Raw genomic sequence first — 23,393 nt, 5'->3', positions numbered from 1 at the left:
ACCCAGACACCTGCAAATGAATCCTCAAGATCTGACACAAAGGCATAATTACAGGTCTAACAAGTGTGCATCTGGAGAGAGAAATGTTTAATCTTATCAAATCAAGCTTACATAGACAGAGGATATCGGAAAACAGTTTTGCACTCTCAGCATTTCATGCACACATCTAACAAAAGTAGTATGCATTTGGCACAAACCCAGAAACTATAGGGCACAATGTGGTCATTCACAGTGAAGTGCTGAAATCCATTTTAATTATTTCCTTCCAGGCTTTCCACAAAATCCATCAGCTACCAAGAGCACTGTCTGAGATAAATGTGTTGATGAAAGTCTTCACTAGCATTCCTGTTAAACAAAAATATATAAATATATATTTTAATCAGATCTTTCAATAAAGCCAAGTGAATAATATTTAAACTATTAATGTGTATTATTGTTAAAGGATAAATACAAAGCATTCAATTGCAAAACAGCTATTTCAGGCAGTTTATAACATCAGCTGAAGCAAAGAACATGCCACAAAAACATATTTATATCTAAAGACCATATGGAGGATGCTGCAAGAGCACAGCCACATGTGATCATTATTGTTATTATTGTAAAAATGAATACACTTTTTCTTTTAAACAAAAAATGTACACAGTAACATCAAAGTAAACCCGATAAAGCTGATGAAAAGTGTTAACATTTTGAAAGATTACTTCACTACGTTATTGCACAGTAAAGGTTAATGGTGACATCTAGTGGTACAAGAGGATATGCACACCTTTTCATGCTGTAAACTGTTTCAAAAACCTCCCGCAGTCGAATATTTAGTTCTGATGAATTTCAGAAAAATAAAAAATACATTGATGCCTCACATAAAATTAAAGAGGCTCATAAACCTCTAAAGTCCATGATTATGAGGAAACTGAAAGCATAGCAGCAGGAACACAAGATGTTTTGTTTGACAGTTCATCCCGTCTTATGCACCTTTATGTTGCGACCACAAACTTCTGCATAGTTCATTGGGATTTCATGTAATATGTTAACAAAAAGGAGCAGATAATTGTGTAGTAGAAAAAAAAGTCAGTCTACAAAACTGCTATGTTTTTTGTAGAAGAGTGGAAAGTAATGCAGTAATATTAAAATAAAGGCTAAACAAAAGGTTTTAGATAAAAGCATATCCTTATTCTTGAATGGCCCAGTTAAAGTTTAGAATCCAATCGAGTCAAGACTTAAAGACACTCTTTTTCTAGGTTGAGAATGTGCTGTAATTGTAGAAGTAGCTGGTTCTACAAAGAACAACAGTATTTATTGCCACCTTGTGTTAGTCTATCAAATTAAATCTCAATAAAATACACTGAAGCTTGTAGTTGGAGTTGGAAGTTGGAGAGTGACAAAGTGAAGAAAGTGCTGTGTTGTTTAATTCACTCTTTGACAGCAGAGGGTGATATTGGCCTGTTATCACCCAGTTTTGGCAAGGATTCAATGTAGAGGACAACACCTTTTTAAAATATAATTTTATAATATAATTTTTTTGAAGGATATATAGAGCATATTCTACTGATACCAACACTCACACAAACAATAAATAAATCAACATATTTCAGGACTCCATTATATATTTTTTTCTAGCATATATGAAAAATGTCTATCTTCAACTCCTAAGATGTTTCTTGTTTTGTACAAATGGCAAAGAGCTACTTAAAATGTGCATTTCCTTCTGATAAATAAACAATAATATTTACTTTTGTGAATATGCACATGAGAAAGTGTGAATATGCACATGAGAAAGTATTCCCTTCCTGTTGAATACAAAAAAAAAAAATCAATCAAAACAATACAAATGCAGTTGGAAACTGAATTACGACCCGTGTGACAAAATGTTGGACACAGATTACTTTAATCTGCTTTCAATCAATTGTTTTGGCACATTGTTTGTTGGTGTCTTCCTGTCACTGGCCAGGGCGCAGGGCAGAGGAAGGCGGAGTTGTGTACCGCTTTGGGCAAAGGATCTTGCTGAAGGCCCTGCGGAAGCTACTGTGGCACAGTGGGTACAGGAATGGGTTAATAGCCGAGTTAAGCCACAGGAGCCAGAAGGTGACCTCATACCAGTGATGCTGGATGCATCGCCCTCTGCAGGCAGCACGGATGATCATCAGTAGGGTGTATGGTGCCCAGCAGATGGCAAACACACATACTATGATGGCCAGGGACTTAGCAATTTTCTTATCCCTGGACAGACGGCTAGGCTGAGCAGCCCTGCTGGTTGAGGGATCCAGTTTACCCAAACAAGGGGAGGAGGTCTGAGAGTGGAAGGAGCCTCTTCCAGGCAGTTTTATCCCAAATCCCCAGTTATGGGATAGAGGGATGCCTTCTGTCTGGGCAGAGGCCGGTTCACTTGCCTGAAGCTGATGCTGAAGTTGGGCCTCCCTATGGTGGCGCCTTCTCCTGCGTATACTGAGGTAAATGCTGAGGTTGAAGAAAGCCACTGAGATGAAAGGAGAGAAAAACTCCAACATGGAGGCACTTAGCAGAAAGTACCAAGAGTAATAGAACTCTGCAAAGCACTCATCCTTTGGCACGCGGCTTCTGCCCACCACCAGCTCCCAGAATATGATAGCTGGCCCATACAGGACAAAGGCCAGCACCCAGACTGCAATCATCTTGATTATGGCTTGATGAGTCATACTCTGTCTGGCTCGATAACTTACCTGCAGGAAAAATAAGCATAAATCAGAAAAATTACTTGCATAAAGCTGCAATTAGTGCCACTGTCTTTGGATATTACAAAGATAGTTGCAAATGCCTTCTTTTTGTAACCATAACAACAATAATATATGCTGTGTTTAGATTGATTGATAACATAAATAATTTTTTTTTTTGATCATGGACTAAAATCATTTGTTCAGTAGGAAAAAAACTACTGATTGATTTTCTACAATTAATTTTGTACCACCATTGTTGATATAAAATGTTCTTAAAATAGATGAAGATGATTTTTGGGAGTTGGGGGGTGGTGGAATTTTCCTTTACTAATTCAAATTGGTCAGAGTTATTTGAAATTTTTTATTTGTAATCTGTAGAAAAAGGAGGGTTATAAACAATAATCTCCAGATGTGACAGAACTGCAGCAAACAGACGCATCAAGTTGTATGTTCACAGTGAAGCACGGTGGGAGATCTGTCATGCTGAAGTCTTGTTTCTCTTCCAAAGACCTTGGAAACTTTGTTAAAGTCTATGGCATCGTAAAATAATTCTTTAAAAGAAATCTGATGAGCTCTCAGAGAAAATGTCTGTTAGGATAAGAATACTTTTAAAAATATAGCCAAGAAACCACAGGGAGTTTTCTACACAAAATCAGCTGTTTTTTAAGGACATCTCACTCTGTAGCCCTAAATCCTCTCAAGAAATTATTTTAGTTGAGCTCAAGAGAAGAGAGCATAAGACAGGACCCAGGCCTCTGAATAGTACAGAAAGATTATACAAAGAAGAATTGTCAAAAATTACTCTCTGTAAACTCCAACTGGGTCAAATGTTGCAGGGAAACACTAAATGCCGTCCTATCGACAAAGGGAATGTACTACCAATTAACAACAGGGGTGCAGGCAATTATGAAATCAATGATTTTCTACAAATAATTCTTTCTTAACAAAAGGACGTATGTTCAATAAATTGCAATATGTGCTTTGATTATGCTTATTAATTAATATTAAAATGCATACTTCATGCAGATCATAAACAAAACTTTCATTAAGTCCACATTTCTGTTTTTTTTATTAATCTGAAGTAAAAATCATATCTTGAATGTCATGTTTTCATTAGCTGCAGGCAAGAAAATAATCATAATTAACAACAAAGGCTTAATTTAAAACACCAGTCTGTGCATAATTAATTAATACCTAGGTAAATTGAGTTATTAAAATAAACATTTTATAAAAACTCAAACTTATTGAATATGATTGTATATCTACCTTAAAATGTTCTTTAAAAAGTAATTATTTTATTTTCAGTACAACCTTAAAATAACTGTAGAACAGAGATGTACCAGCATGAATTCTGTAGCATCAAAAAAAAAAGAAAAGAAAAGTAAGGATAAAAAACATTAGACCTCTAAGCCACTTAGTTCATAAATCATGCAATTACATTGATCATACCACAGATTTAAGAGCTAGATTTCGCAATAATAATAATAAAAAAAGATTTTAAAAGCCTAATGTTAGTATTTGAGTAACTTCACAACTTAATGAACTATTAAAGGAATTTTAAAAACCTGCTATGCAGCAGCCAACTCTTGACTAATAAACATTGACCATTGGTTATCAACACAAACCATGTCCAACAATCCAACACCATGTAGTGTTTAAAAGTGTGTGAATGAGTATTAAGTCAATGAAGCACCTCTCATGACCACTCATCTCAATTAATGTCACACCCTGCGTCCCTGTTCGCATCCCTACTCAGCGGACAGCAGACTTTAGAGCCTCTCCAGCTCCTCTGAAAATTTCTCACTGCTTCTTTCTAATTAGCTTTAGTGCCAAGAATATTAAACCTGGATCCACTTGTGTTTGTACAAATTAGTTTGTACCTGACTCCAAACCCTGCTGCATGTCAATCATCTGCTGAAACCAAGAATTATAATGTCCAATGCCTTACAAAAGTATTCATACATCTTGAGGTTTTTCATAATTTCCCCATGACAACCACAAATCCCACTATACTTGAAATGGAATATGGCAAAAGCCTCCATAAAAGGCATTACATTTACATTGTATTTTGTTTGTTTGATTTCACACAAACAATTGTCAAATTGTTGACAATTTGACAATTGTTGACAATTGACAATTAGATTTTGCAAATCTAAATTTGCAAAATTTTGATGCAAATTTGCATCTACAAATTTTGTACAATTTTGTAGATTGTACAAAATCTACAAAATCTCTTGTAGATTTCATTTCAAGTTGTACGTGTATTGTAAGTTACAAATCCACCACATTTTCATCAAATTATTTACTCAGGTCATTGGTCCTTCTCTTAAAAATTATGCTCTACTTTGCATTGGGCCTTTTGCAAAAAAAAAGATAAAATAAAATAAAATAAAAATCCCAATAAATTACATCTAAATTTGTGGATGAAATGTTGGAAAATTTGGAAATATTTAGGCTGCATGCATACTTTTGCAATGCTCCAAACCTTAAAAATCAATTAAAGATGTGTCTAATAAGCCTGTCAAATTAATATTAACTCCATTCCACTGACGAAACTAACAACCAAAAGATGGTTTCTCTCTAAAGCTGTGAGATTTTGACAGTTCTCTCTCATGCCAGCTGTGTCATCTGACTCCACCTTTTCTTTTCAAAGACAAACTGTGTCTCTGACTGCTGACAGCCCTTTGTCTCCCAATGTTCAGAGAGAAATGCTTTTAGGAAAATGTTGGTCGGCTGCAGGCGGCCTGTGCCTGCAGCGATTGATCTCTCCAGGTTGGAGGGACCATGGTATGGAGGAGGACCTCTATGATCAAAGCTGTCTAATTAAAGAAGAGGCTCACTCTCTCTCTGGTGTTATTTGTATTCATTGCTCTGATGTTAAGTGTTTGCCTCTGAAAGGAGACAGAGCACTCTCTTTGTCTCCTGTGCCAAGCATCATCCCACCTTTTGAGTTATCACAGAGGTAAATAGGATAGTCAGCCGGGTTACGCATGTCCAAGGTGCAGAAGAAGAAGCTACGAGGTGAAAGGCTTAAAAATATATGCAAATTTTATTTTCTATATAAAATGTGGGTGAAAAAACAAATATGTAAAAAAAAAATTAAAGTTTTGAAGTGAAAAATTTGAGGCCACTTTCAATGATTTGTCATGTTTGTGTTTATTTCTGAAGGCCAATCCTTCCCAAAGTCATAATCTGACTTTTCTATTTTTGTCGTGAGGGAATAACTATAATTAGTGGTGGCACCAGGCCTGAAAGGGTCAGGAGTTATTAACCTTCACAGATGGACACGTTTGGGAGGATGTGGTTGCCGTGCCCCAACCACTGGCCTTTGAGTCACGTCAGACATAATAATAAAAAAAAAAAACGTTAAAGAAGAAATATTCTGATCGAAAGATTTATATTGGGTCTGAACAGGTAAAGTGAACCTCTTTAAGAGGATGGGGTTTTTTTGAGATAAGTTGGGACACAAAGTCAGTTCTGGTTTGACTTTCTCCCTGGTCATTTTCTTCCTCATGAGATGCCTGACAGAAAAGCATACACAGCCCTATGAAAAGTGTAGGTTCCTGTAATGTAGAAAATAAGACCGCAATAAAAGGATTTCAAAACATTCTTTGCCTTTAAAGTGACAGATATTCTTTATATTTCAACTGAAGAAACAAATTTGTTCAGGTGAAACAGTAAAAAACAAAAATGTTGCTCCCCTCTTTCAAGTAATGCTTTGTTAAAGTAAATTTGGATTCACCTTCAGCATTCAGTTTCCACTGTATGTTGGTGTACACGTGAACTGCAGCTTTAAAATAACTATAGCTCAAACTTAATTATATTGCTATGCCTCTCCATTAAACATTGAGCCCCTGCAGTCAAAACTGACATCAGTCTTGCCAAAGTTGTCCAGATGCTTAAAATTGTAATGATATCTTTTCAGGTGACCCTGGCTAGACTTTTACTGGGCCATTCCAAAAATATGCCTTTTATAAAATAATTCTATTCAATGACTGGCACATTTTCATAATTTCATCCCTCTTGAACATCCCTCTTGAACCTGTTTCATCACTTTTCACTGTGCATATATTGCATGGTGAGTGTGGTTTTTGTGGCAAATAAATTGAGGACAAAAGTTTAACTTTTGGTGTATCAGAAAATAAAAAAAGTATATCTACAAGGTCTCAGGAGATTTCAGCCAAGCAAGGATGTATTCTTTGAAAGAAAAGACTTTTGTTTTATATCCCCACTCCATATTCCCGCAGCTTCTTCATAGTTGCTGTTGTCATTTTGGCAGCCTCTCTTACCAGTTATAGTTTTTCCTTCAGTCTGAAGAAATGTTCAGATTTCTAGTGTCACCTTCTTGTCCCATATTTTTTTCCAGTTATGAATGATTGTCTTCACAGAGATTTGGTAAATAGATATTGTGCTGTTGTTATTTTCAGTACCCTTCTGCTGACTGGTACCTTTGTACAATAAGATCACCTTGGTTCTTTGGAATCTCTCAATGAGCTATGACTTGAGCTTGAGGTTTTTAATCTGTATGGGTTTTTTTCCTGGCAAAATAAAAGGTAAATAGAAGTCCCCCACCTGGAATTCTTTGCTTTACAGCTAAATTGTAAAGAGCATGTATCACATTAATTGTAAAAAGAAAAAGTTTTGAAATTACTTATTGTGGTCTCATTTTTCACAAAAAACCTGGACTGTGTAGACTTTTTAGGTCCACTTTAAATCATCCATGTCGGCTGCCAGATGCTGAAATTCACCTGGCTGACTCTAAGATATTTAGGAACAGCATGTTCCACTCACCGCTCTGGTGACAGAGAGGAAACGGTCATAGCTGATGAGCACAATGCTGAAGACAGATGCCGAGCAGAGCAGATAGTCTGTGACCAGCCACAGCTTGCACAGCCCTCGACCCAGCGTCCACCTGCCTGTCAGGATGTAGGGGATATAAACCGGGATACAGAACGCCCCTACACAAAATTGATGAAGAATAGAACCAAAACATAAGCCCAGACAGTATAATATACTCTCTTTTTTTATAGCACTTTGTAACATGTAGATATAAATGTATTTATGTCACTTTAGAACAAAATATAAATTTTCAAAATTCATAGAATAAAAATATCCACATAAAATATATAAATCATAGCAGCAGAAGGCTGCTATGATTTTATTGCTAAAATAACCTGAGGAACTGTTAGTGTCTAAATATGTCAATTTTTAATTCCATCCCTCCATCCATCCAGCAGTAGATAATAACTGGATAAAACTGGGGAACACTGGACTGACTTGAGCCATGTAACCAATTGAAAGGATTCCAGAGCTTCATTTGGCAGACTAAGGAAAAGTACACACATGTAGCGTTCATGGAAGAAGCCATAAAAGTTTACTATTTTCTTATTACATTGTCTCCATAGGAAGATTAGAAGATTGAACTCACCTACTAGAAAATCTGAGATTGCCAAATTCAGGAAGTAGTAATTGCACTGTCTCCTCAAACTCTTGTCCACCTTAAAAGCCAAAATGACCAGCGCGTTACCCAGAACTATCACCACGACCAAAGTCACCATCATCACCATCAGAATGACAAATATGGGTCCTGAGAACACGAAGCTGCTCTGGATTCGTGTTGAGGGATTGTCAAAATAGTACCCGCTGGAGTTGGAATCAGTGTGTTCCTCCGACATGGTGGAGATGTGAGTCGTTAGAATCCTTCACAGGAAAGTGCCAACAACAATAATAAACCAGCAACAGGTGCCTCGCGGACGAAAACTGCGATCAACACCCCCATATGTGCTCCGAAAGCTCCGGGCTTCCCCGACGAAACTGAGCACAGTGCTCGGAAATATCCACGAGAGAGCGCAAGACGCGCTTCCATAACGCATGCCTGGATACCTGATGAAGTTTACGCACGTTTGGCAGCAATGCCTCTGCACGATTTGCAGTGACAGGGTGGCATCAAATGGCATCCTTTGCCACTCATGCGGGAATACGGTTGCTTTTCCGCGGAATCAGCACCAGAAATTGAGATCTGTAATTTATCGCATGTTTGTGTTTTGTCCTCTTAAACACAAACATAAATATGGCTGTGTTAAGGATATATGAATCATATAAAACAGTGTCATTGTCCATTGATATTGGCATTTCAGCGCAGTGAACATCCTAAAGTGCCTAATCTGTTTTATTCAAATGTCAACCTCATGATGTGAATCAACACAGCAGGATATTCCACTGTTTCAACAATCCTCAGACATATTTCCCTTGATGAAAATCTTCATATTTGATTCGCAGACACACATTTGTTCTCTCCAGTAGTCACATGGGGTATGAGACGGATGGTTACCACAGGCACAGGAAATCCAGTTTTTTATGTTGTTTGAATTGAAACAAATGCTCATAGAACACAGGTTATTAGATACTCAACCTGGGAAGTAATAGCTTATTAGGTAGCTATATAAAAAAAAATGCATGGATAATTTGTTTCAAGTCATCAAAGAATAGAGGTTAATGTATAATAAGAATAAAGTTCCCACGTCAGGAAAATAATAACACATAACCCTAATTTTTTATACTGCCTTTTGCAATACAGGTTCTTGTCAATAAGTGTGAATATTACAAAAGTTTATTTGAGTAATTCATTTCAAATACGAAACTTCTGTATGTTGTTGAAAGTCTTTACAGGTGAAGTAATTCAGGTGTTTATCTATATCTCAATAAATGTTAATATTACTCAACAGTCGATTTATTTCAGGAAGTCAATTCAAAAAGTAAAATTCATATGGTTTAATTTCTTACATAAAGGCAGTTTCTCAACAGTCAGTTAAACAGTCCAAAGGGAGGGAAAACTGCATAAGGTTATTGCTAAAGAACCTGGCTGTTCGTGTTGTATGAAAGCATTAGAAAAGTAGCAGTAGAAAAATGAGCACCACACAACAGGGACACCCGCTGGCTTGAAAAATTATTCCAATAAATCTCATTTAAGAGCTTTGGGGAGTGGACTGCACCCAGTCAGTCTTTCAAGAGTTACCACAAGCAACCATACCTGGGATATGGGCAACAAGTGTCACATTTCTTGTATTAACCTACTGTTGAACAAAAACCTTTCAGACATTTTGTTATCTGTTCTCTGTTGCTCAGTGGCTATAAAAGCACTTTAAAAATTGTGCATTCTAAGGTGAATGATGTTTCAATTATACACGATGCATCAGTAATTCAGGATGTACAGTATGTCAACTCTAAAAAAAAAAAAAATAACTTGTATGATCTCTAACAACTCTTGCTTTGTCTGAACATTACCACACACTGGAATTGTCAACTTTTAAGACAGACAATCATAGACAGGTAACTTATTAGAAAAGTGAAAAGTGGAAACTAAAAAAGTTTATAATTCTGTATTAAAAATCATTATGAAACTGTTCTTTTTTCAGTTGTTTTTGCACAATTTTACCTGAGTGCATCTGTATTTAATATTTGACCCATCAGAAAAATGCAGCAACTTTCACATAAATTGGGTAATTGTGAAATTAAAATTACATTATTGCTTTTTTTTTTTCTGCTAAATTAGATCAAACTCCTTTCACTATACAGAAAGTCGAGCTTGATTTTTTTAAAATTTCTTCAAAGTTGACTTTTTGACAGCCCAGCATTTTGCCCAAAAAGAACTATATGACACTATTTATTATGTTACCACAGCAGCACAGTGAAATTTCCTTCATACCATCTTGAATTCACAGGAAGTCCTTTAAGTCCACCAGCAGAGGTCAAAGAAAGCTGCAGGACTCTCTGCAGGAGAACATTTCAAATTACAGTTATTTTCTCACAGTGACCAATATCTCTCAGTTATTCCTTGCACTGATGTAACTCAGACTAATGGAATTTATGTAACTTATCTGAATTCAGAATCTTTATTTGTTTCAAATTTGGGGAAGCACAGCATATTCAAAAGTAGAAAAAGATTTTGTATGTGTGTCACTGTTGACTTTGCTATGCTGTTTGATCCACACTGAGCCTTTTGCCTCACTGAGAACACATAAATAATAACCCAAACTGATTAAGTTATTCCAGTACCTTCAAAAATATTAATTTAAAGCAAAATCGGTTATTTCAATTCTAAGGTTCTGACTGGCTCTAAAACAGGATAATAAATGTGAAATCTCCAATGTTTCTTTTTAATTCAAATACATAATTTGTATTTGTTGATGTCATGGAAAACGACTGAGCTGTATTGGTAATAACATTTTACAAAAGCATGATGAAATTAGGACATTTTTTTAGACATTTTGCTCCCTGTTATGTGCAAAATATAACCTCTTAAAAAAATTGCCACAGAATCTTAAATGTCATAAATAATAGGTAGGTTATTCCAGCCCAACGTCTATGTCAAATCAAAGATCATGCAATTAAGTGGAGCAACTGCACTTTAATAAATTATTTTCTTCCTGGTGAAATCCATCTCCAGTAGAGAATTTCTATTCATCTTTCAATAACAATTTCATTCTAGTGTGAAATAGGATAAAGTAGCACATACATATTAAACAGAATCGGTTTTGGGGGGGAAACAATCAGTTGAACAGGTGCAGCCTCTGGATCTGAAAATCCAAAAGCAGAGACTTATTTAAATGTCGAGGGTACTCAGAAACAAAGCTGTGTCACGGAGGATCCACAAAGGCTCTAGTGCTGCCAATTATACCGAGCCCTGCTGTGGCTCTCTGCCACGCCGCCACTCGAATGTTTGTGTTTGGGTGCTGGCTTGGAGCACAGATGCTATCATACTGTGAGTATGGCTTCCCGTCTACAGTAATCACGGTTAAAATTCACCCATAACCTATCCGGGGCACGTCTTAAGTCGCCAACTGACAAAAGCTTTGAAGTGGTTTCTTTAAAGATCACAATGCATGTTCCAGCAGCTCCTGGAACGTGGCGTAAATCCGACCCTACTGTAAAACAAACATTCAGTATAAATCTACTCTTATAAAAATGTTTATTGCATATAGACTTGGTACAGGGTAGAAAAAAATAAAACAAGATTTCTCACATGTTTCTCTATAACTGTATTAACATAAAGTATGTGACAAAGATCAGTGAAACCTATTTTTCAGTTGACTCTGACAGGTTCCGCTTTGAAGTTGAGGCTTGATATGAATAATTCCTTTGAAAATGTATATTAAAAAAACTGGAAACAGTTGTCACAGAAAAATTGGATTTTAGCCTTGCTTTATTCTAACATCACCACTTTTCTTCATCCGATTTTTGCCAGACATTTATTGTTGTTTTTGAATGATTTTTTTTTCTAAATAAACTACATTGAACAAATAATTTAATATTAAATAAACTATTTTGGAATGCTGTAATAATGACACTTTATCACACTGCACAAGCTTTTTCCAGCTTGGCTCAGGAACTTGGCGACAAAAGCTATAAAGTCTAGACGACCAAACCCTCTTAAAGAAGATATTGGCCTTTTTTCTTACAGTTGCCCTTTCACACTATCCTGATCTTTCATCACGATGTCCAAAGTCTTGGTATTTCTTTGAATACATGAAGCCTGGTGAGGATCAGATTGTTATAAAAAGCTATGACATTAATGCATCCATCCATTATCTGACTACACTTATCCTTGCAGGGTCGCGAGCAGGTCAGTGGACGAGAGGCAGGGTTCACCCTGGATTGGTCACCAGTCCATCACAGAAGTTCTGACATACATTTGGCAATTTTAATAGGGTAGTAAAAAGCAACTTTAAGTCCGATACAGATGTTACTATGTCATAACTTTTAAGGTAACCAATATAGTAGACAGTGAAAAATGTTTTACTGATAATGTCAAATTATACATTTTCACAGACTGAAGGGGAAAAAAAAACAGCTAAATGCAAGAGCAAGTATTCACAACCTGGAACATTTGTCTGTCAGAGGAGATAAAAGGATGAGAGAGGAAAAAGAAATGTCAAATTGAAAGTGATTATATTGCTATTTTTGTGCAGTAGGCAAGAGAAGACCAATCCAAAAGATGTTACTGTGAGGTTGAACTGTCAGATGAGTCTCCAGAAGGTATCCAGATGACAATGATTTGCAAAGTACTCTCCCTTGAACTCTTTCAAATTTATTTTGAAAGAGCATAATTACAAACTTCTACAGGTTTTCATGGGATTTTAGCAAATGATTATGAAATAGATGGAAAGGGAGACATCCTTCCCAATACTGCAGCCCGAGCTGCAATTAAATAGTTTAGATCTCTGCATACACGTGTTAAAGTGGCTTAATCCAGACTAAAATCCACTCATAGCAAAGCTTAAAAATTGATGTTCATAGATGCTCTAAACCCCTCTCACTGAGCTTGCTATTTTGTAAAGAAAAGGTAGCAACAATTTCCATTTCAACTTGTACAAAGATGGCAGACACGTACCCAAAAAAAACCAATGTTCTGTCCACGTTTTTCAATAGTGAGCACTGTTTCCTGTTCATGGAAGACTTTCTAAACAGAAAAATAATCTGCAAGATGCAAAACAAAATCACAAGGAGGAAAAACAGGCTTTGAGGAATTTTTCAGAAATAGGTTTGGCCAAGTTACAAAAATCATGAACTGACTATCTGGTTGTGAGGGTTTGCTTTGCCAGTCTTTTTATGTGTCAAAAGCGACATGAGTTCATGAGCCGCAGGTGTTTACAGCAGCGAGAGAAAGCCAACTCCACCTACACAGCGGAGTTAAATGAGTGAAACAACGCAAAAAAAAAAAAAAAACACATTTTAGGCTTCATAGCATGAAGTTTAAAAAACATTACCATGTCACTCAAAATATCTCCAATATCTGCTGTTTTTACCAAAGGAAGCCTGACTAAACTTAGCTTTCTTCTGTATAATGTGGAGCCATTATACAGAAAAATGGGCCCTCATTTAAATAATTTAAATAAATAAAACCTTGGGAAATAGCTAAGAAAATACAGCATGAACAAGTTAAACCTTGTGTTTACTACTTCAATTTGAATAAAAGAGAGATATCCCTTGGTAGCCCCTAGCCTTCACAGCACAACAGAAACGTCACAGTTTACATAATAAAAGTGGATCACTAACCAGTGAGTTGAACTCATTGAACTGCTCAACAACCTGTTTAGTAGAGCTGTTTGTGAGAGGAAGAGCGTTGGCATTTACTTGATGTTGGAGAACTACAGAAGCTCATTGACATGCTGTGGGTGTGCCTCAACGTGACAGTATTTGTTCACTTGTTAAATTTTTCATCTCACCCTCAAAAGCTCCTAGCTGGGTAATTACCCCTACAGATTTGCCCCTCACCCAAATGTGTTTTTTTTTTTTATTCATTTTTTTTAATCAAATCAATTCAAGTTTCACCTTGCACTACATATTCCCACTGCCACAGCAAATTATCCTTGACAAAATATAAATACGTCAACACAGTTTTAGCTGTAAATCTACTTTGAAGCTGTGAGATCTCTTTAGCTTATTGTGATGTACGTAAATATAGTGGCTAAGATTAGATTGTCCAAGTTTCCTCACAAATGTTAAGAGATAATTGTAGATCCTAAAACATCTTACCCATTTCGCATGATTAGATTGGGTTACTACTACAGTTCTCTGAGCTATTCACTTAAAAAAGCGCTGACAAAAACAATGTAACCACAAGGTTAAATTTGAAGAAATAAGAGACAATGCATATGAGAGAACTAAAAGAATGGATTTGTTATGATCCGCAATTGAAGTGAAAACCATTTAATTTGACATTGCAGATGCAATGTTCTGCAGCCCATGTTCCATTATGTGCTGCAGGCTTCATTTTCATATTTTAGACCTGGTACACCAAATCTACAAAATGAATAAAGAAAGTACTGCCAAAAATTGTATATTCACTTATCCTCAGCAAAATAAGTTTTTTAATCCTTCTTAATCTTATATATTCCTTCAGGAATAAGCATGAGCATAAAATGGGGACAATGGCATTTTTATTCAGGGAAAATATTTCTAATAGTGCATTTAGTATATATTTACATCAAAATAAGAATGGTATTTATTTTCAACAGTCATCGGAAGAGAGCTGGAGTACATCCTGGATATATTGCCAATTCATCACAAGGCAACAGAGAGACACACTGGACAAGCAATCATGCACTCACCCATACCAAAGGACAGATTAGATCCGTGTTTTTGGAGTGAGGGAGGAAACCTGAGTACCTGGAGAGAAGCCCTGCGTTCACAGGGAGTGAACATGCAAACTCCATGCAGAAAGGCCATCAGTCTGAGATTTGAACTCAGGACCTTCTTTTCCAAACTGTAGGTATACAGTCATGTTTTTCAATAGTGTGCTACAGTCTTAATCCTGGTTTGCCTGGAATAAAGAAAAGGTTTGCATACATGTGAAAAGTATCAAAGTCCATAAAAATCTACATTTTTTTTTCTACATGCCAATAATGAAGATGAGGTTTTTCATATGTGGGGATAGTAAGAGTCATTTAAGATGTTTTGGTATCTGATGAGGACGCCCCATAGCCACCTCCCTTTGGCATGTCTCACTGGGAGGACACTTTGGGGAAGACCTAGATCTTGCTGGAGAGAATATGTTTTTTCAGTCTGACCTGGGAACACTTTGGGATCCCCCAGGGAGAGCTGGAAGATTTTGGTGGGAAAATTTTTAATAAAGTAAGAGAAACAGGCAAAACCTGTGGCTGAAAATATAAGAAACATTCCTGATAAATAAAACTATAAATACACAGAATAGCACTGATGCTTTGAATAAGCACAAACATGTGCATCTTCAGCTCATTACAGCGAAAGTAATCAGCTTGCTTAACTCATTACCATCAAAGATGTGAGAGCATACACAATTTTGCCAAACACTCCTAGTAATTATTGTCACAACTATTTTATCAGTCAGAATCTATTTTTGTCAGATCATTTTATTGCTGCTCCTGCACTGCCATGAAACGTCAATTTAAATGCTGCTCATGTTTGCTACTGACTGTGATCTAATGTGGTTCTCTGACTGATCAAATATTATCCCTTCTCCTTGTTGAGCAGTTAATATCAGGCATTTGTCCCCAGTTAGATTGAGATGCAGAATAGCTAAAATAGCAGCAAAATTAAACAAAAATTGGCAGCATAAATTGTTTCCCTAATGTGTTTTTTTTTGCAATTATCTTTTCTTTTGTCTTGACAAGACATCAGCTTCTAACAATTTCAGGATATGTTTATTAGGTCTGGTGAATTTTAATCTGAATAAGTTTTCTATGCAGCATTTGATGTCATAGGTGAAATGGTGGGGTTCTTGGTGAAAAGCAAAGACAACACTATAGCCTACAGAAATCCTAAGTAGACATGATTTTCACATAAATGCCTACTCTGGGTGAGACCCTCTTTCTCCACCAAATGTGCAATTCACAAGATGAGCCTAGATCAACTTTTTACTGCTGTTTTCACAAACAGATCTCATAAAGCCTCTGTGTTTCAAATAATATGTTCAGTCCAAGTTTGACAAATATGCTGATGAAACTAGACATTTAAATAAACTGCATAAATAGCCACATAACCATTTTTTCCCCTCATTGTTTAATATTGTAATATTTTTTATATTTTCTCAATACCAAAATAACAAGGAAGACCTTCTTGTGCAGAGTTCTTGAAGAAGATAGTTACACAGACAAAATTTTGACCTCTCACAGCAGTCTATGAACTGATCAAATGCACACAAGGGGTGAAAAACCATCTTGAAAGCTGAATTCTTGTTTGTTCAGACCTTGGGTGAGATCAAGGCAAAGTGCGATGCAAAGTACTGAGGGAGAAGTCTTACAAAAGAAAGAAGCAGGAAAAGAAGGCAAACCAATCATCCAAATGAGACGAGGGATGTAAACAGCATCTGCAGAAAACTCAAAACATAACTACGTACAGTACAGACCAAATGTTTGGACACACCTTTTAATTCAATGAATTTTCTTTATTTTCATGACTATTGACATTGTAGATTCACACTGAAGGCATCAAAACTATGAATAACACATGTGGAAATATGCACTAAACAAAAAAGTGTAAAACAACTGAAAATACCCCTTATATTCTAGTTTCTTCAAAGTAGCAACCTTTTGCTGTGATTACTGCTTTGCACACACTCTGCATTTTCTTCATGAGCTTCAAGAGGTAGTCACCTGAAATGGTTTTCACTTCATAGGTGTGCCCTGTCAGGTTAATAAGTGGGATTTCTTGCCTTATAAATAGTCATGAAAATAAAGAAAACCCATTGAATTAGAAAGGTGTGTCCAAACTTTTGGTCTGTACTGTATATCAAAAGATAATGAGTGACAGTAAGCACTGTCCATGTCAACCCATTTTAATTTACAACTCTAGGTCTGTTTGAGCCTTACATGGTGGGAGATGAAGTGAAAAAAACAGAACCATTTTTGCTGATGTTGTGAGTGACCAATCATCAAGTGTCCCTCTTGGCATATCATGAATTTATCTCAATGAAGAGACACTGGGAAAATAGTCTGACCCCGGTTCAAATTTTGTGGCTGTACTTCAAGAACTGTATGCAATTTTAGGAAATCTGAGTTTCAAAATAAAGTTAAAAAAAAAAACTGGACTGAGTGATAATACAAGATCCATCCAGGAGACTCTCCCCAGAGAAAAATACGGCTTCCTCTCCGATCTGGTCTGTGGCAACGGGGGAAGTTCGGCTGGCGTGGATCATAACCAGTAGCAAAACACCGGGAACTTTCTACACATTTTATTGAAATCACAATATGCAATAGATATCTTGTAACCTTTTCTTAACTGCTTTTGTTGCTCTTTAACACAATTGCACCCTGAGTGGTGAGCCATATTTCTCATATCAAAAACCATTGCTGACCACAATAAACTTGGGACGTTGTTCACTAAAGAAAACAAACATACGCATTGTTAAAAGAAGACCTACATAGAGCAAATTGCTTCACCAGAGAAAAAAATTGAAAAAAACAAAAAATAAATAAATCATCTTCACTTTACTGAGAAACACTCAATGAGAAGCGACTACACACTGTTCATTTTCTCCTACTTTTTTCCAATTCAGTGTAGTTCTGTGTCTGTACCTAAAATGGCCCTGCTGGGAATTCTATCTCCTGATTCCCTTTGAAGCAGTGGCCTCTCATTGCCTCCATTATCTTGTCATTTGTGGGGGATTATGCTTTGGAGCACACGCAGTCCACCCCTTGCTTAAAAACTGTGACAGCTTACGATAATTGCCATGCTAATTAGTAGAGACTAGCCCAGTGTGCCTCCATCCCTCACAAGACCTGATTTGATGAATACGCTTTGATTCATGTCTCAAGTAATGTTTCCATTACAATATAAATATATATATATATACATTTTTTTTATGTGTAAATACAAAGATATAGAATGTATGTCCCTTTTCGTGATTCTTAGTGTCAAAATCTTCTGAATGTTCTTCTACATAAATGGATTATGCAGTCATAATGAGTTCAGACACAGGAAGCTGGGTTGTTTTATAGCTCCATCAGTTGTCTCACGTTGCCTTACAAACTGAAATAATAAAACATCCTGACTTGGAGAGTAAATCCATCACTGACTAATGCTGCTGTGTCTATTTAGACACAAATGGAGGCCTTTCACTGGCACTGCTTGTGAATTTAATTCAGTCTCAGAATCTACTCCATTAAATGTTTATCTTTTGTCTGCCTCCTGCAGCTCCATTGTGCATTAGCATTCCCCACTGACTGTACTCTGGTCAGTGCAGGCCTGAGAGATATACCTCATCTTTTTACAGGTGACTATGTAACTTATCTTTGAAGCTGCCTCTCATTACTGCGTGCCCTCTCATCACCTTTCCCTCACAAATATGCCCATCCCTCCTGAGACCTAAATGCTAGAAGCAAGCCCTTCAAAGCCACACACAGACACTGACCTTCATATCCTAAAATAATGTTGTTGCCACACTCTATGCATATAGAGCCCAGAATGTCTGAAATGGCATTTAAAACAAAAAAGGACTACTTTTACAAAATGATAAAACTCTTGACTAGGCATGCTTGATTCACAGTTGTTTTTCCTTTTAAATTACAATACCATCAATCTGGCAGAATTATCGGAAGCAGGTTCTGCAAACGTGAATTGCTCCAGCAAATGCTCCCAACTAGGGTGTGGAGAAATGTAATTTCATGGAGTTAAATTTGATTTGTTTTACAGAACAGAGAAAACGTTAAATTCATGCAAGCCCAAGTGTGAAACAACATGGTTTTCTGAAAAGATGTGCAGATAAGCCTTACAATTAATTAATGTTTCATAATATTTGCTAAATTTAACCCTGAAAAGTACTCAAAAATATAACATCAATGCTAAAAAATCTATTATTTTAACGTGAGTTTATTTATCCAGCAGGACAAAAAGCCCATATTTGAAAATATTGCTTTCACAAAATCATGGCACAGTTAATGTAACTAATCCAAATAAATGTAACAGAGACATTTTCTTTTATTCGTTTTTGCTACTGTTCATGGATCTCCCAATCCCTGTAATCCGTCCCAAAATAAAATTCTGAAGCACAAAGCAATTACAGCAACAAAACATTTTTATATAACTAGTATTATTGTTGAAGAAAACCTTCTGAATTCAGTCTGTCAATTATTCCAAGAGTGAACAAACTCAAACTAACACTAATCAGACTGTTATTAGTTTAATCATAAATAATTACACTTCATTTGTCTGTGGTTCACAATAGATAAAGACACATTTTTCAAACACAATATTATTTGTTTTGCACTTAGAAAAAGTAAGTAGTACAAGAATTAAGTCAAAATTTAATTCAAATCGAAAAATATTTTATTGATCCCAAAGGGAAATTAGATAAAATAATCCATCCATCCATTTTCTGTACACCCTTGTCCCTAGTAGGGGTCAGGAGGGGTGCTGGTGCCTATCTCCAGTAAACATAATTAGACAAAATAATACAACAAAAATTTCAGAATATTATGAGAATAATGTCGTACAATACTAAGTAGTACTAATTCGAGATGAAAGTCGTACAAGAATAAAGTCGATATATTATTGTGTTTATTTTCATATCAAGGTTCTCATTAAAACAACATTGATAAGTTTTTTTAAATAACAACTTTATTAAATGCCTGAGTATTGGGATGTAATTACTAGTTACATTGTAGCTTTCCTACTCAGATATTCATATATATTTAATGATTTAGTGACTAACTCAACAAAATAAATTATCTCGTATGTACGGAAATTAATTAATGTATAGTAAGTTTTTTATTTGTTGTAATGATTAAAAGAACATCAAAATTTTTACATAGTGATATATATGGAGAGTGATTTTTATTATTAGTCTATGCATAGGAGTTGAAGAAAGAAAACAAATGTAGGAAAAACAAGGAGAATAGAATCTGAAGTGCCAATATTGGAATGTCAAAAACTGTGTAAACAAACCAAATATAGTACATGCACAATACCACTGCACACACAAATGTATCCTTATTTTTTTCTCCTTTCTCTCTGCCTTTGTTTGCCTCTATGTCTGTATAAGTAAAACACAAATACATACATATTATGTATAAAAGAGAAATGCTGATGAGATGCAGGGGCAGACATGAGAGGGTTGTAATATAACAGTGTATTGTTGCTCTCTTTCAAACAAACAAATAAAAGTAGTACATGTATTTTTTTTAGGGAGAGTTTTTAAGTTTTGCAAATTTATTGCAATGATGCAATTGTCTTTGTGGATTTCAAATGAGGATATGTCGCCATTTTCAACATTTTCAGCAGCATTTTCAGTTACCCAAAATCTATGAATAAACCTAGATTTCATGGGAGAAAACATAATTTTAGGCATCCTTGGTCTATTTATCTCCTATTTTGATCATGAATATAATTTCTCTATCTGTGATTTTCAGCACCAGTGGAAAATAGCCCACTGATTGCCAGGCTCATTATCATTGTAATAGTTGCAGGTTAGGCTATGAAAATCAGTCATTTTTCAAATAGAAAAGAAAAGTCGAAGAGGTAAAGATGAGGAGCAGACTGAAGAGGTGGTGGAGGAGCTCCTGTATCTGTGGCAGAAAATGATTCTGAATGTGGCATGCTGCTTTTTGAAGGAGCCCAGGTAGTGCTCCTTTAGTCATCCAGTAAGTCAGGGATATATCACAGAAACTAGTTTGCATAACTAAAAGATAAAACTCACATTTTTTTGAGAATATTAAATGCATTTTAACATTGTTTACAGAGTCCTGGAACAAATTATGACAGGCACCTGCATGATTATGACTTATTTTAAAAAGATGTGAAATTTTAAGTTGTTTAAATTATTAATAAAATTTAAGAAAAAAGTTAATCAGGTCTTAATCGTGCAAGCATGGTATTCATATAGCCTAATTTCAATATACTTAAAAGGATTTAAAGAATTCTTAAGATTTTTTTCACCGGATCTATCCTGAATCCTGCTATTTCTAATACAAAAGCGGACTCCTCCACAGTCAAAAAGAGAATGCATAGCTTAAACTTATGGGGGTGGTGTGCAAGATTTGTTCTCAAAGAAAAAACAAGTTGAAGTTTAACAGAAAGAATATTGGACATGTGAAATAATGTTCTGTGGACCAAATAAAACTGAATTCTTTGAACACCGGGAGAGAGGACATATTTGGTATTAAGGAAATGCTGCATGACACAAGGAGCTGCAAATGTCATGGTCTGGGGAATGTATTTTGTGTACGTTTACCTTTAGCAAAATCATTTCTTTCCCAGACATAAAGAAAAAAGAACTGAATATTTAATGGGATGTCCTAATTTTTCCCCAGCTGTATGAAATTGAACATATTGTATCAACTTATTCCAAGCCACTACAGAACTTTTAAAATAACACTCACTTCTAAGACTTTGGTGTTTCGAAATCAAACCAATATATAACGAGAGATGATTTGCATGCAAGTTTACAAACCAACTAAGGTTGTTGCAAAGTGAGACTACAATTGTCAGGTACAGAGAGTAACAATAAAGTAATAACTCATGTGTGACCTAACCACAATAAGGTATTATCAAAATGCATCGTATTGGGAAAGAGGTTTTGAACAAGAATAGAAGAACTCTTAGCTGAAGGCCAAACCCCTTTTCAAAAAAATATATTGTGGAAAAAGAACTGTTCTGTGGATGTGGAGATTCATAGAGACAACAGAGTTCTCTCTTTTAGACAATGAAAATATCAGTGGCTGAAAGCCAAAGAAGCTTTGAAAAATGAGTATCCAGTGGCAGCAGCAATGTAGAGCTGGTGTGCAAATTTGGACCAGGGTGTAAGCACCAATTACTGACACCGATATCTAGGGGGCTTCGGGTTCCTACTCACTTTGTCCATTGGTGTGAAGATGGAAACTGATGCAAGTATAGCCTTAGTGCTGAGAGCGGAAAATAATACTTTGGGGAGCTCTGTCAGAAAAGAAACAGTCATCCAGGAAGACATAATGAATGAGGTTTGAGGTTTCAGTGGCAGAAAGGAACTTCTGCACCAAAGGAGACGAAAGATATAATGACAAAACAATTTTTTAGGAAGAGTCATCAGAAAAAGCAGAGGAGGGTAATGGTTCAGCTCACCTTTGGATAACAAGAGAAACTGGTTGGACACATAACAAATTATGTTAGTAGATTGCACAACTGGTGCAAACTGATCCAGAACACACTCAGTTCTCTATGGAGAGCTTGGTAAATTATATCCTCAACATTGTGGTTGAGCTTACAGTGGTACAAGATGATGGTTTGGCTGTTCCATGTCAGAAGAGAAAAAAAGAGAGAGGGACTGATCTGAGAAAGAAAGTTTTGTTGCAGTTACATTTGGGGAAATCTATAACTGAAGAGATTAACATGGCAGTTTCTTTAAGCAAGCAGGGTTTTCTTTTTACCACATGTATGGTTTTACTGAAACTGGGCACAAATTGAATGAAGCTAGAGGCAATTTGACCATGCGATAGAAGATGTAGTGAAGGACGGGATATCAGAATAATTTAACTTTACAGTTTTTTTCCTTTTAAATAACAGGCTATAGGTGAAGATTAATCATTGTACACCAATGGAACAAAATAATCTGAATGAGATGGAGAGTTGAACTAAGATAAGTATCTAGAGAACGTCAATACTGTAGAAACAGACTGTGGATTCTGGGCTACCTGAGATTATGGACACAATAGGCGGTGATGATTGAACTCACTGGTCTGGCCTTCATACCAACCTGATTCCACCTGCCTTAATTCCACTTTCCCTCTCAGTGAGCTTGAGCTCACTGGCCTGGAGAACAGGACAGTGAGTTAATGTGGTAAGACCAGAAATGGATGGCAAGGGGTACTCCAATCATGGAGGAAAGTGAAACTAATGCAATGTTGATATCGACCACAATCAGGATAACATTTACAAGACAAATGTAAATCTAAAAAGATTTCACAGGAAAACACCCCAAAAAAACCCACAGATACAAAAGGTGAGTCCTAAACCGTAGAGCAGGTTGAGTTACCAACATATCATTGACCATTACTGATGTTTTTATGCAAGAAAGCTTGATGAGGATAATTGGTCTCAGGTGAGTCTGATGCTCAGCAGGAGCAGTTCCACCCTCACAGCAAGGAAGCACAACGGGAACGGAAGAGAACAAGGAGACAAGACACAAACAAAACATAAGCCACTTGAGCATCATGACTAATGTTTCATTATCAATTAAATAAATTAAAAAAATAG

At 36.1% G+C, this 23,393-nt stretch overlaps 1 protein-coding gene across 1 annotated transcript; it reads right to left on the bottom strand.

Moving 5' to 3' along the window:
- Window positions 1–66: 66 nt before the first annotated feature.
- On the bottom strand, window positions 67–8,484 carry LOC116721262 (histamine H3 receptor). Its single transcript, XM_032564884.1, has 3 exons — window positions 8,119–8,484; window positions 7,482–7,648; window positions 67–2,696 (listed from the first exon to the last, which is right to left on the bottom strand). The coding sequence occupies exons 1-3, from the start codon at window positions 8,363–8,365 to the stop codon at window positions 1,938–1,940; spliced, it is 1,173 nt and encodes a 390-aa protein (XP_032420775.1). The 5' UTR covers window positions 8,366–8,484; the 3' UTR covers window positions 67–1,937.
- Between the last annotated feature and the right edge of the window lie 14,909 nt (window positions 8,485–23,393).

Source organism: Xiphophorus hellerii, chromosome 6 (genome assembly GCF_003331165.1).
Source record: "Xiphophorus hellerii strain 12219 chromosome 6, Xiphophorus_hellerii-4.1, whole genome shotgun sequence".
NCBI lineage: Eukaryota > Metazoa > Chordata > Actinopteri > Cyprinodontiformes > Poeciliidae > Xiphophorus > Xiphophorus hellerii.
The sequence above is the reverse complement of the archived record's forward strand: the minus strand, read 5'-3'. Positions and strand labels throughout refer to the sequence as shown.